The sequence below is a fragment of the Balaenoptera musculus genome, chromosome 2 (assembly GCF_009873245.2).
Source record: "Balaenoptera musculus isolate JJ_BM4_2016_0621 chromosome 2, mBalMus1.pri.v3, whole genome shotgun sequence".
In the NCBI taxonomy this organism is placed as follows: domain Eukaryota; kingdom Metazoa; phylum Chordata; class Mammalia; order Artiodactyla; family Balaenopteridae; genus Balaenoptera; species Balaenoptera musculus.
Window position 1 is genome coordinate 167,208,471 of NC_045786.1, and position 15,384 is coordinate 167,223,854.

Genomic DNA, 15,384 nt, shown 5'->3' on the forward strand with positions numbered 1-15,384 from the left:
CGCTTTATTCATAACAGCCCAAAACTTAGAAACAGCCAAGTGCCCATCAACTGGAGAATGGATAAACAAACTGGGGTACGTCCAGACATCAATGCTTTTCAGCAATAAAAATGGAACTACAGTTACATGCAACAATATGGATGATTCTCAAAGGAAGCTGGACAAAGAAAAAAGTACAATCTGTATGATTCCATCTATAGAAAAATCTAGAAAAGACGAATGTAATCTGCAGTCACGGAAACGTGATCAATGTTTGCCTGAGGCTGGGGGCTGGGGGTTGACTGCAAAGTGATAAAAGAGAACTTTTATGGGTGAGTGGAATGCTCTATACCTTGATTATAGTTTTGGTTACACAGGTGTCCATGTGTATCAAGACTCATCAACCTGTATATGTAAAATGGGTACATTTATGTAAATTATGCATCAATAGAGTGACTTAAAAATACCTCAGTTCAGGCTTCAGCTGACAACCAGTCCTCTGGTCCTCCTTGTCACTCTGAGTGTGGTAAGAATGTTTTCTTTCTTCAGGACGTGATGATTAAATAGTTCTGTCCACCTGCAGGACATGGTGGGTGTTAAAAAATGGACTCAGGGGACTTCCCTGGTGGTCCAGCAGTTAGGACTCTGCTCCCAACGCAGGGGGCCTGGGTTCGATCCCTGGTCAGGGAACTAGATCCTGAATGCCAAAATTAAGAGCCCACGTGCCACAACTAAAGATTCCACATGCTGCAATGAAGATCTCGCATGCAGCAATGCAGCAACGAAGATCCCGTGTGCTGCAACTAAGACCCAGTGCAGCCAAAATAAATAAAGTCATATACTTATAAAAAAAAAAATGGACTCAAGATTGGCGGGTCGGGACTTCCTTGGTGGTGCAGTGGTTAAGAATCCGCCTGCCAATGCAGGGGACGTGGGTGCGATCTCTGGTCCGGGAAGATCCCACATGCCGCGGAGCAACTAAGCCCATGCGCCACAACTACCGAGCTTGTGTGCTACAACTACTGAAGCCCTCGCGCCTACAGCCCGTGCTCCACAACAAGAGAAGCCACCGTAATGTGAAGCCCGTGCACCGCAACAAAGAGTGGCCCCCACTCACCACAAGTAGAGAAAGCCTGCATGCAGCAACGAAGACTCAACACAGCCAAAGGAAAAAAAAAAAAGATTGGCGGGGGTCCATGCCTGCCCCTTTATTTAGAGATGAGGGAACTGGGGCCCAGAGAGTAAGAGAGACTCATCCAAGGACACACAGCGTTATATAGGTTTTGACTACAACGTGTCGCTTGGGGACGTTTGGGTTTAAAACATAAAAACAAAACAAGCCATCAGACAGTTTGCATTGGTCCCGTCTCTCTTTTTCTTCAGAGCCGAGCTCTGGGAGAGGTCTGGATTCCCCTGAGGAAGGCCAGGTCTACAGGCTGGTAAAGGTCTACAGGCTGGTAACTGCACAAACCAGCCAGCACAAGAGCATCTTCTTCTTCTCTGCTCTTCTGCAGAGAAGAGCCACCCCATCCGAGAACACCGTCATCATGAAGCAGTGAGGGTACAGGACCGTGAGCCCTGCTTTTCAGCTGACACCACCTCGTACTGGTCTCCCCACCTTCATCATTGCCCTCCCTGCCTCCCAGGGTCCATGTGCGAACATGAAAACATGGGTGCCTGTTCCCAGCACTCTTACTGAACCTAGACGTCTGGTCACTGCAATAAGGCAAAGCAAGGATGTAAAGAAAAAACAGATCAGAAAGGAATAAATAAAATGGTCCCTATTTGCAGATGACATGATTGCCCACATAGAAAATCCCAAGGAATCTACCAAAAAATTCCAAGAACTAGTAAGTTCTAGGTCATAGAATGCAAGACACACATACAAAATCAATGATATTTTTATATACTAGTAATGAACACATGGACATCAAAATTAAAAGTGTAATACCTAAAAATGTATAATCACTAAAAAAAAAGAGGAAAAGAAAAGAAAGAAATGTTTAGGTGAGCATTTAACAAACATGTCCAGGCCTTGTATGCTGTAAACTACACAACACTGATTATAAAAAAAAAAAAAAATCGAAAAAGATCTAAATAAATGGAGGAACATATTGTCTTCAGTATGTCTCTGAACATACTGGATTGGAAGACTCAACATAGTAAAGATGTAATTTCTCCCCAATTTGATACAGAATAATGTTTAACCAGCTATCTGGGCATCCTGTGGCCCAGCCAACTTGACAGATAAAATTAACCACCATGGTAACTAAGTCAGAATAGCATTACTGTAGAAATAGAGGAACAATCAATGGACTAGAATAGACAACCCATCAACAGGCCCACACCTAGATTGAAGCTTGACAAATTTCATGTTGCTAATCAACACCAAACAAAAAGGGCTGGACTGGTCAATAAAAGGGATGGGATAATGGATTATTAATATGGAAAAGATGAAATTTCTTCCTTAACCCGTACCAAAACAATAATCAGTAAGAAAAGGGCCGAAATATGAAAAAATAAAATAAAAATTAAAAACTACAGGAGACTATCTCTATGGTCTCAAGTTGAGAAAGGATTTCTTCAACAAGGGCTAAGTGTATAGTTAAATATTAATAAACTTTGACTCAATTAAAATGAACTTCTGTTCTGGCGTCTCTTCTTAAAAGGGCATTAATCCCCTTACGAGAGCTCCACCCTCATGACCTAGTGACCTAATTACTTCTCCAAGGTCCCACCTCCAAATACTATCAGACTGGTTTCAACATATGAATTTTGAGGGGACACAAGCATTGTCAGTAAGGCACTGGTCCCAATTCGCTGAGGTCAGCGCTGCCGCCGCAGGGGATTCGGGAACGCCTGCTCGCTGCATGGCCTTCTCCCCGTCAGCTGTGCAGCGAGGTTTCCGGCACAGGCAGCAGTAGGGACATATATGGACCTGTCCTTTATGGCCGCACAGGTAACGCACAACCCAGTCCCTACCAGTGAGCCCTTCACGATGGACAAAGCTCCCACCTGCTCTCCTGTGGGCCAGTCACCAGGTCTGGGGTGTCACACACACACACACACACATGCACACATGGGAATGGGCTCCTTCCGGCATCTCTGCCATTGTCCTCATTTTAGATATTGCAGCCGCACGTTTGGGATACTTGTTGGAGGTACGGAAAGATTAAAACAGGGCCATAAGGTACCAGCTGTGGAAGTTGTGCACTGTGCAATTCTAGAAGGCACCATTCACAGCTTAGTCTCTGTTACGTTATTAGCCATGTTAGAGCTCACATTTATTGAAGACACTATGTACCAGATTCATGATCTCATTAAACTCTCTGGTTCTGTTTTCTTCATTTTACAGATGACAAAACCCAGGCTCAGAGAGCCACTACCTTGCCCAAGCCGCAAGAGCAGAGCTAGGATTTAAACCTTCTTCTGCCCAGTTCCAGAGCCCCGAGGACACCGGACTCTGGGCGCAGTGTCGGCACAAAAAGCCTGTTAACCCTGACCCTGGCAGGCCAGCCCCGCGAAAGCACCGCTGGCACCCCCCAGGGAACTAGGCTCAACAGCACGGGGCAGGGCGCCAACAGCACTGGACTTGGGTTCAGGGCTGGTTCTTGCACCCACCAGACAGGCGACCTCGTGCCTCAGTTCCTCCCTCCAGCACGCGAAGAGAAGCGACTGCGAGCCTTCCGGGGTTCCACCGAGCCCCGCCCTCGGGGGTGGCACAGGGAGTGGTCACGTGAAGGGGCGCCTTGCCCCCTCCCCGCCCCGAGCCCCGCCCCGCCCCGCCCCCAGGCTCCAAGCCCTCATCCCTGTGCGCGCAGAGGGAGCTGAGGGCGCCGCGCGGCCGGACCTGCCGCCCCCACCCGGTTGCCGAGGTCGGCGTCGCCGCCGCGGGGTTTCGGGGAGGCCTGCTCGCTGCGTGGCCTTCTCCCGGGCAGCTGTGCGGGCGGCTGGACCAGCAGCGGCAGGGAGGACTCGAGCGCCGGCGGCAGCAGCGACACCATGGATCTGTCCTTTATGGCCGCACAGGTAATGGGGCTCCTTCCACGCGCGCCCCGGGCCGCCAAGTTTGGGCAGGTTCGGGGCCACGGTCTCGCCTTCCCCGCCGGGGCTGAGCGCACCGGGAGGGTTCAGGTCGGGCGGTGGCGCCCGCCGGGGATCCGAGCGCCGGTCCTTTGTCCGGAGCTGGCATCCCCACTGGGTGCGCGCGTCTGGGGCGGCGAGCATGGCTCCCGGGGGTGGGGCAGGCTGTGCGCCCAGTGTTCCCCGGATCGACCTGTGCGAGGGGCCTCGGCAGGGGTCCACTCCCTGCCCATCCCCCACCTGCGGTCCTCCCTCCGTTGCCCCGCAGCCCTCCAAGGCGGGGCAGCCCAGATCCGTGCGTACCCGGCTGGGCAGGCAACCTCGCTCTTCCCCATTCTGTATCTTCCCGAGGCGCCGGGTAATCTGTCACTTGCTGCCGACCTCGGGCGCCTCCCCCCTCACTTTTCTCCCGTGTGGTGGAGACCACAGACTCTGTAGCCCGAGGAAGGCGGCGAGACCCGCTCTGTGACCAGCCGAGCGCCAGAGCGCAGCAGTCGCTTTCTCCTTTTTCTGCTTTGTGCTGAGTCTGTAGCCATCAGTGCCTGGCGCGACCATAACTCTTCTCTCGACACAAAACAGGTTCCCAGTGGCAGACAAAACAGATGACCTCTCATCGCTTGGATTTTTTCTCCAGGGGAATCCCCTGAAGCTCTGCGCGTGGAGTGATCTTTATGTTCGGTGCCTTAACTCTAGAGCCAGAACAAAGGCAGACGCCTGCTTTCCGGAGCTGGAGCTGTCTGTGGCCTTTTGGAGTTACAGTCTGGCTCCAGGGAAGGGCCACCGCATTTGGGCTAGGGAAGTAAGTCCCCATGTACCAAATTCAGACCTTGCACCTTCTATCGAGTTGGTTATGTTGGGAGCCCAGTGGTAGGAAGGCCCCCCAGGTTCCCTCTGTCCCCTGGGCATGTGGCAGGGGCTCCACTGGCTGCTGTTTACTTTTCCAGGGAGTGGAGTTTCAGGGGACACTTTCCTTTTCCCCCAAACTTCACCATGGTGGAAATCTGTTTAAAAAGTAACAGCAAAATCTAGGCTGTAAGGACAGTGAGCTCCCAGCGCAAGCAGGAATGGGTGCAGGATCCCCAGGTTGGCTCAAGGGAACCCAGATTCCAGCTCTTGGCAGTCTCTTAACAGGTTTTCCATAATGCTAATTGCTCCCATGAGCCATGCTGGTCTTTTTTTTTGCCTAATTTTCTGTCTCCTGTTCCTAAACCCATGTTTATAAATATTGTCATATGGACATCATTTTAGATAGTGCTGACTGTAACTGCGTGATGACTGAGGAGGCTTCACCGGATTTATTTCTAGAGGGGAGAAGAGCTCACACAACATCTACCTCTGCCTCCCAGCTCTGGATCCCACCAAACCGCTGGCATTTCCATGGTTACAAGATAAATTGATTACTGCTAATCCTGGGGCTGGCTGGAGCATCAGGAGTTGCTATGGTAACTTGACAAAATAAACGTAGGGCTTTTCAGCACCTATAGGCAGAGCCTGCGCAGAGATGGAGTTCTGTTTTTTTTGTTTTTTTTTTTCTTTTTTGTTTACGATTCAAGTTTAATGTGGTCAATTTATTACTGTGGACAGATGTTTGGGCATTGATTACACACTCAGTCCTGGGTTAGCTGCAGGGACAGAAACGTGAAGTGCCACCAAACGGGGAGAGATGCTGACGTTTTGCTGAGCATCTGCTATGTGCCAGACGCGGGCGCTTACACACTTGGTTACAGTAAATCCTTACATGTCTGTGACATTGGCACTGTTATCCCCATTTTACAGATCAGGACACCAAACTTCAGTGAAATGAAACAATTTGCCCAGGACACACCATTAGCAAGGAGGAAAATGGGTTTCAGATCTGGGTCTGAGGATCTGCAAAGCTGCTGGGTTTCCACCTTATTGCTTCCCCCTGAGAAAGACACAAAATAAGGGACAGGAAGGACATATTTAAAGATGACTCATCTCTCCTCCTTCCCCCAGGAAGTGCTCTCCTCGTGGTGCGTCGTGATCTAATGGATTTCATTCTGGTGTTGCTCTGTCCCTCTTATCCTCACAAGGGTGGGAACTTTTACGTCTTTGTCTGTAGCACTTAGCAGTGCTTGGGCACAGTGAGTGCGCAGCATATGCTGTGGGTGTACAGTGACTGCTGCATGTGACCAAGTCGATGTCCCCACGTGTCAGCAGAAGGCAGGTTGATAGAGACATGTGAAGGACTCCATCCACTTATTCAGCTAATGTTGAGTGCCTGCCTTGTGCCAAGCTCTGTGTCAGGCACTGGGACAGGGATGCTGGGGGACAAAGTTGAATGGGATGTAGATTTTCTTTCTGGATGCTTGGAGAGTAGTGGAGAAATGATGGACCAGGCCATTCCTAGAAAGGGCGACCAAAATGCCTGGTATAAAGTAGGCCCTCCACAAGCATCTGTTAGATGATTGGATGAGGATAAGACAAGATGTATGTGCAGGAAAAGCCATTAACAGGAAAAGATAGTGAGTTTGAGGTGTCACATGCCGCTCCCCCCCCAAACACCTGTTCATCGGTACTTGAGGCTGGGGGTTCTGATGGGTGGGAACTAGAGGCAGATTTCCCCTAGCGGGCCTGGGAATAAGGGCATTCTAAGCAGAGAGGTACGGAACTTCCCTGGTGGTCCAGTGGTTGGGGCTTGGCGCTTTCACTGCCATGGCCCCGAGTTCAATTCCTGGTCGGGGAGCTAAGATCCCGAAAGCCACACGGAGCGGCCAAAAAAATAAAAAATGAGCAGAGAGGCATGGAGGTAGGAAAGCCCAGAATATGTTCACAGAATCCTTCAGGAAACTGGAGGGTAGGGAGCACAGTAGAACTGGGAGACAGAGGCCAGGGCCTGGTTGTAAGGTACTAACTGCCCAGGATGAGAAGTTCACGTTTAATCAGTAGACGGTGGGAGCCACTGTAGGTGACTGAGCAAGAATAGTTTATAATTGAAGCAGTGCCCTGGGAAAACCCCAGACCCCGTAGAGGCCAGAAGCTGGAGGGATGGATGGAGTCGGAAGTGCACACCTGTTTGATTCACTGATGGAGTGAAAAAAAACCATATTCTTGTGGCTCCAAAACCCAAGTCTCTTCCCCTTCACCAAGTTGTGAAATATGATTCCTCTACATGGCTTAAAAAGACCTGGAGGATACATGCCATTTTAGATAGGTTTCCCTCTCAAAAGCTAAGCATCAAAAAGACACTCTTCTTGGATGTACAGAGTGGACATCAGTTATCCAACAAATCCTCTTATGCAGATGTGCCCTCCCTGGTGCAGGTACACCGGGCTGTGGGTTTGGGCTTAGAAGAGGCTGTGGTCGCTGAAGATGTAAAGACTCAGCTCGACCCTGAGCCCTGGAGGCACTCGGCCTCTCTTTCCCCCACCCTGGAAACACCCCAGCCCCGCTCTACACAGTCCCTGAGTCCCTGGAGATTCTGGAGGGTTGAATAGTAAACAGGGGCATGCATTTCCCTATGGCCAGGGATGGCCAGGAGGGCAAGGCTACCCGGACCCCCTAGGAGCTGGAGGGGAGGGGAGAGTCACAGATCTTGAAGACTGATCCTCAAATCCCTTCGTTGTCGGTGGGCTAGCCTGTCTCCAAAGACGGCCCCATCCATTCCTTCCCTACCTCCTGGAGGTACATGTTGGCCCCCCCATGAGGGAGTTTAAGATCTGATTCCCCTCCCCTTAATGTGAGCTGGCCTTAGTGATTTTTCTGTCCAAGGCAACGCAGTGTGAGTGACATTCTGAGATTAGCTTGACATTCTGAGATTGGTTTGTAAGAGGCCTGCAGCTTCCACCTGGGACTCTTGGAGCGCTTGCTCTGGGGGAAGCCCAGCATCATGCGTGAAATTCAGAGACCCTGAGACCTCGGGAAGGGAATGAACATTTAAGAGACCTACTGTGTGCTGGGCCAGCGCATGGAATGAGCTAGAGGGACAAGGAGCCCCGTTTACATGTTTCTAGGTTGTAACTCCCTGTAGAAGAAGCATGCCTATGGCATAAGAGCTCGCTCTCATTTTTGTCTTGCATTGTCCTTGCGGTGATTAGTTTAAACCCAGTAGTTCCCAAATGTTGCTCCCACTAGAGTCACCTGGGAGCTTTTAAGGGTCTTGCGGTCCAGGTCCTGCCCCAGACACTCCCATCTGAGTCTGGAGCTGGGAGCCAGCATCAGTGTTTTCTTTTCATCCCCTAATTGATTCCAGTGTGCGATCAAGGTTGAGACCCGGACCCTAAACCCACACTGTGGGGCTGTTCCCCTCCCCCGTCTTTGCATGGAGCCGGTCCTTGGTCCCTTTTAGGTCATAAAAAGTCATGTCGTCCCTGGAAGTCACTCCAATACCAATTCAGCAAATTAAAATATTCAGGCCCAAAATAATGTAACCTGGGAGCTTGCTCCAAAATTGAGGTTCTTGTTTGGGATTAGCAGATGCAAACTATATAATATATATGGAATATATATAATATATAATATGGAATGGATAAACAACGAGGTCCTACTATATAACGCAAGGAACTATATTCAATATCTTGTGATAAACCATAATGGAAAAGAATGTGAAAAAATACGTGTGTGTGTGTGTGTGTGTGTGTATAACTGAATCACTTTGCTGTACACCAGAAACTAACGCAACATTGTAAATCAACTATATACATCCATAAAATAAATTTTAAAAAAAAGAAAGAAAATTGAGGTTCTCCCTTCCTCCAGACCACACCTGGCACAGGTGGGAAACCTAGAGTTGGAATGGGTGCCCATATTACTATCATGGTACAGACAGGGAGGAAATGGAGAGCCCAGGTGGTTCGGCTGACAGGCTGGGGAGCCATGAGTGGGGCTGACACAGGAGCACCCTTCACGTCGTCATACCACCTCCCAGAGCAGTCCAAGTGCTGGGGGACGGTGGGAGGACCCGGGACCCTTCCACGGATCAGCTTCAGGGAATCGTTGAGCCCCCGAGGTACACAAAGTAGCATGTTTACGTACATTTTGAAACAAGTTTTTAAAGAAATCTGTATTCATTTCCTACGGCTGCCATAACAAATTACCAAAAACTGGGTGACTTAAAACAGCAGAAATGTAATCTCTCCCAGTTCTGGAGGCTCCAAGTCCAAAGTCGACAGGGCTGTGGTCTCTCCGAAGGCTCTGGGGAGGACAAGCCCGTGACTCTCTCTTAGCCTCGTGGGTGTGGTCTGCAATCATTGGTGTTCTGTAGCTTGTCTGTTCTTCTCTTCCTATCAGGACACCAGTCATATTGGATTAGGGCCCACCCTATTGACCTCATCTTCTTTTGATGACGTCTGCAGAGATCTTATTTTCAAATAAGGTCACATTCACAGGTACTGGGAATTAGGACTTCAGTATATCTTTTGGGGAGACACAGCTCAACCTATAATAGGGTCTGAAGATCCCTGAAGAATAAGGATCTTGGTTTTTGTGTTGGTGGTCACTGGTCTTTGAGAGGCAGTGGAGAGATCACTTCTCTAAACCTCAGTTTCATCATCTGTGAAATGGGGACAAATGGCCTACCTCGTGGAACTGTTCATCTAGTCATTTAACAATCATTTCCTGTGTGCTAGGCCCTCCCTACGTGGAGCGCTGGGGGGCAGAGGGTCACAGGCCCTGCTGTGTGATATGTGACAGGGTGGAGGTAAACATAGGTGCCCTGGTACGGCAGAAGAGGCACCTCATCCAGCTCTGGAGGTCGGGGAAGGCTTCCGGAGGTTTGAATTGAGCTGAGTTTGAAGGATGCATAGCTGTTATATAGACGAAGGAGGACACTCCAGGCGGGGGGGAATGACATGAAATGGCTTGAAATGGAATAGTGTCTCTTACTGGGAATGAAGGTTGCAAGTGACCATTTGGTTGGGCCCAGGGGCAGGTGGGAGGGAGCGGAGATGAAGCTGGAGGGCCCAGGGCCAGGCAGGTGGCCTCATGGAGTGGAGCAGGGTGGGGTGGGGGGCTGCGGTGACCCGGAGAGCAGGGCTGTGGCCTGGAGGGGGCACAGACAGTGTCTCTGAGCTCCAGCAACTTGCCCATGCTGTGCAAACTCACAGGCCCAGGGCTGCGGGTGCTTGTGGGTTTTTAAGAAAACTGAAAACTCCGATGCTTATAAGCAGTCTGGATTTTCAAATGTTGGCAACTAATCAAAAATTTTAAACTAACTAATGTGGGCTGTTTTAATAATTACTTATTGCTTACCATTTCAGTTACTCCGTGGTAGCAATAATTTCTTTTGTGGGACCAGAATTTAGGAAGAAGTGGGCTAAGCAGTTTGTTTCTGCCCTGATGGCATCAGCTGGGGCCTTGGGGCTGGGGTCTCACAGCTTCACACACGTGTCTGAAGATGCAAATGTTTCATCTTCAGTGAAACATCCTGCAGATGTTTCTTTAGGCAAGTGGGGCTTCCTCCCATTATGGTGGTATCAGGGTCATCGAACTTCTTGTGTAGCACCGCCTTCCCTCTCGAATCAGCATTCCTAGGTAGACGCTGCGAAGCTTCTTATGAACCAGACTGGGAAGTCCCAGAATGTCACTAACTCCACAATCGTTTGGTCAAGAAAATCCGAAGGCCAGCTCAGATTTAAGGACGAGGGAACCAGATTCTACCTCTTGATGCAGGAAACAGCATGCATGTCCAAGGGGGAGGGAGGGATGAATGGCAAACATCTTTGGACACAGGCTACACCTGGTCCAAACAGAATAGGTATGTGGGCTGGATTCATCCTGGGACTGCCACTGTGATAAGTATTTCTAGACTAGACAGATGTGTGTGGAGCTTGACAAAACCTTATAAAAAATTTCCAAGCCCAGGAGAGAAGTAAATTATTCCTAAGGAGCTGCACCATAACTTTACTAGACTGAACCATACGAAGTTGCTGATGTTGGACCATTTTGACCTACAAAATGAAAATTTCATAGAGTTCAGCCTAATAGGTACTAACTGGAAAGACAGTAGGTTCCTTGAGTTATGGAGGGAAGAAGAGCTGTGGGACACGGGATGGGGTGAGGAGACGTGGGAAGGGGGATCACTACCTGCTGGGGGGAGATCTGAGGAGGCTTCGTGGGTTTAAGGAGCAGGGCCCTCCCCTGACTTCCCCCTTCAGCCCAGCTCTTAGAACCTTGGCCTTGCTGGTGGGAGGACACAGTCCCACCTGGAATATTATGTCCCACTGAGTGGGTCTTTCTGGAAGATAAGATGCATGGTCTAATCATAGCTGAGATGCTGATAACATCCACTGCTCGTCTCCCTTCTCCCACCCTCCCTCCCCCTGGGCCTTGGGATTCTCACGGTTAATTTGCATTTTAATCATTTTTCGTGGAGGGGGAAAATCCACAAAAGACTTCTGGTCAAGTTGAAGAGGCGATTCTGTTATCTCTTGAAATGGTCGTAGCTATTCTCAAGGGCCAGTGGGAGCATTCCCGAAGATTTGCAAGAAACTAGCAGCAGTTTTCCCTCCCCAGAGGAACACAGCGCTTCCCAGAGAAAGAGAATTCTAGGGAGTCTGGCAATCTGCTACTTCGAGACTGTTTTCCCCAGCCAGCAACTGCTCCTTTTTCTTTTTTTAAAATTTATTTATTTATTTATTTATGGCTGTGTTGGGTCTTCGTTTCTGTGCGAGGGCTTTCTCTAGCTGCGGCAAGTGGGGGCTACTCTTCATCACGGTGCGCGGGCCTCTCACTATCGCGGCCTCTCTTGTTGCGGAGCACAGGCTCCAGACGCGCAGGCTCAGTAGTTGTGGCTCACGGGCCTAGTTGCTCCGCGGCATGTGGGATCTTCCCAGACCAGGGCTCGAACCCGTTCCTCCTGCACTGGCAGGCAGACTCTCAACCATTGCACCACCAGGGAAGCCCTGCTCCTTTTTCTTTAAGCAAGAATTATTAAAATACAAATTGTCTGTTATCTCAGATGTTTTCAACCAAAGGGCTTGTCTTGAACTTTGAATTCCGATTTTAAAGATTTAAATATTTTATCATTCTAATTAGACCTGCCTCGGGAGAGCATATAGACTACATTTTTGCAGGGGTGTAATGAGAAGTTAAAGAAGAAATAAAAATCTGTAGTACATTTTGTAGACCAAATTTCTAGATAGTGTTTTAAGAGTCAAGACATTCCATCTGACTTGAAACAATTATATCTCACAGAGCTAAGAGAACCAGGTCGTCTGGAAGTGGATTGCAAATCTCCAATTGAACACTTGAGTGTTTGTGGAGCACCTGCTGTGAACTCAGCCCAACTTTGGGGGTCCAAACTCCAGCTTCTCTACTCTGAGATGATGGAAACCCATCTCTGTTTACTCCCTCCCGGTTCTGTCCCCTCAAGATGTCCTTGTACCTTCCCATCATAGCTGCCTTTTATCAAATGTTTAGGAGGTACCAGGCAGGCCCTGGGTTGAATAATACATAGAATCTCACTTCTAAATCCTATGACACCCCCATGGAATAGGCAATTTTAAGATCCATTTTACAGATGAAAAAACTGAGGCTTAGAGAGGCAAAGTCACTTGCCCCAGGGCACATAGGCTGGGATTCAAACCCAGATCTCTGTGCCTCTTCAGCTTATTTTTTAAATCCAATTTTACAATCTCTGCTTTCTGACTGGAGTGTTTAAACCATTTATGTTTAATGTGTTTTTTTAATAGTTGGGTTTAAATTTACTATCTCACTGTTTCCTATTGGTCCCACCTGTTCTTTGTTCCCCTTTTCTTCTTTTTCTACCTTCTTTTGGATTCGTTGAGAATTTTTTATTGTCTCATGTTGTCTCCTCTCTTGGCTTATTGGCTATAACTGTTTTGTTATTTTAGTGGTTGCTTTAGGATTTATAGTGTATATCTTTAGCTTAGCACAGCCTATCTACAAATGATATTATGCCACTTCACATTCAGTGTAAGAACCTTATAACAATACACTTCTATTTCTCCCCTCTAAACTTTTGTGCTATTATTGTTGCACATTTCACTTCTATGTGTGTTTTAAACCTCACATTGTATTGTTATCATTTTTGTTAAAAGTTAATTACCTTTTAAAGAGATTTAAATAGTAAGGGAAAAACTTAAATATTTTCCCATATGGGTACTATTTCCAGTGCTCTTTATTCCTTTGTGTAGGTCCATATTTCTATGTGTTATCATTTTCTTTCTGTCTAAAGGACTTTAACATTTCTAGTAGTTCAAAAGTGCTGGTGATGAATTCTTTCAGTTTTTGTATGTCTGAGGAAAAAGTTTTTTTTTTTTTGGCTTTCACTTTTGAATGTTTATTTTTTACTTGGCATAGAATTCTAGATTGACTGTTTTTCAATACTTTAAAGGTATTATTCAACCATCTTCCTGCTTCCCTTGTTTCCACTGAGAAATCTGCTGCCGTCCTTATCTTGTTCCTTCGAACATAATGTGTCTTTTTTTTCCTTTGGCTATGTTTACAGTTTTTTCCGTATTGATTTTTGAGCACTTTGATTATAATGTACCTTAGTGTAGTTTTCTTCCTGCTTCTCGTCCTTAGGGTTTGGGAGCTTCCTGTATCTGTGAGTTTATACTTTTCATCACATTCGGAAAATTCTCTGCCATTCTTTCTCCCCCCTCCAGTTTTATTGAGATATAGTTGACATAACATTGTATAAGTGTAAGGTGTACAACACAATGATTTCATACATGTATATACTGCAAAAAAGATTACCACAATAAGTTTAGTTGACATCTGTCACCTCACATAGTTACAATTCTTTTTTTCTTGGGATGAGAACTTTTAAGATGTACTCTCTTAGCAACTTTCATATATAAAATACAGTATTTAGCTATAATCACCATGCTGTACATTATATCCCCAGAACCTATTTATCTTATAACTGAAAGTTTGTACTTTTTGACTACTTTCACCCAGTTCCCCACCTCCTGCCTCTGGAAAACACCAATCTGGTCTGTTCCTATGAGTTTATTTTTTTTAGATTCCACGTATAAGTGAGAGTATCTTTCTCTGACTTATTTCACCTAGCATTATGCCCTCAAGGTCCATCTAGTATGTCTCAAATGACAAGATTTCCTTCTTTTTCATGACTGACTTTTATATATACACATATATACATGTATGTAGATATTAATATACCACATTTTCCTTAAGTATTCATCTGTTAATAGACACTTAGTTTGTTTCAGTGTCCTGGTTATTGTACTGTGTGTGTGGATGTCTCTTCAGGACAGTGATTTCTTTTCCTTCAGATACATACCAAGAAGTGGAATTGCTGGATCATACGTTAGTTCTGTTTTTAATTATTTAATTTAATTTTTGAACCCCCATACTGTTTTCCATAGTGGATGCACCAATTTACATTCCCATCAACAATGCACAAGGGATCCTTTTTCTCCACATCTTCTCCAACACTTGTTATCTCTGTCTTTTTGATAGTAGTCATTCTAACAGGCATGAGATGATATCTTACTGTGGTTCTGATTTGTATTTTTCCCTGATGAGTTGTGATGTTGAGCACCTTTTCATGTACCTGTTGGTCATTTGAATATCTTCTTTGGAAAAGTGCCTATTCAGGTCCTCTGCCCATTTTTAATTAGATTATTTTTTATTGTTGAGTTCTGTGAGTTTTCCATTATTTCTTTACAGATTCTCTCTTCCCCTGTCTCTCTCCGCTCCTTTGGAGATTCTATTTGCATGTATATCAGGCTGCCTGACATTGTCTCACAGCTTCCTGATGCTTACTGATGCTTGTTCATTTTTTTGAGGCTTTTTTTTTTTCATTTTGGATAGTTATTATTGACATATCTTCAAACTCAGCAATATTTTTTTGAATATCTAATCTCTGCTAATCCCATCCAGTGTATTTTCGACCTCAGACATTGTAGTTTTCATATCTAGAAGTTTAATTTGGGTCTTTCTTATATTTTCAGTCCTCTTCTTAACATGTTCAGTGTTTCCTCTAGCTTTTTAACATATGGAATACAGTTATAACAACTGTTCAAAAGTCCTCATATACTAATTCTAAATGTGCATCAGCTCTGGGCTGGTTTTGATGGATTGCTTTTTCTCCTCATTATGAATCATATTTTCCTGCTGCTTTGCATGCCTGATAATTTTTGATTGGATGCCAGACATCGTGAATTTTACCTTGTTGGATGTTAGATATTTCTGTGTTCTTATAAATAGTCTCAAGCTTTGTTCTGAGATGCAGTTATGTTACTTGGAAACAGTTTGATCCTTTTGGGTCTTGCTTTTAAGATCTGTTAGGCAGGACCAGAGCCATCTTTAGTCTAAGAGTAATATTTTCCCACTACCGAGGCAAGACTGCTCTGAGTATTCTACCCAATGCCC

The 15,384-nt window shown here is 46.6% G+C and overlaps 1 protein-coding gene across 1 annotated transcript in view; it reads left to right on the forward strand.

Annotated features, from left to right (window-relative positions):
* The first annotated feature begins 3,801 nt into the window (after nt 1–3,801).
* The window catches only part of C2H14orf132 (chromosome 2 C14orf132 homolog), a 44,503-nt gene continuing 32,920 nt past the window's right edge, over nt 3,802–15,384 (forward strand). The window contains exon 1 of the mRNA XM_036844861.1: nt 3,802–4,008. Within this exon, the coding sequence (XP_036700756.1) occupies nt 3,982–4,008 (27 nt within the window). The 5' untranslated portion in view covers nt 3,802–3,981. The remainder of the gene's footprint in view (nt 4,009–15,384) is intronic.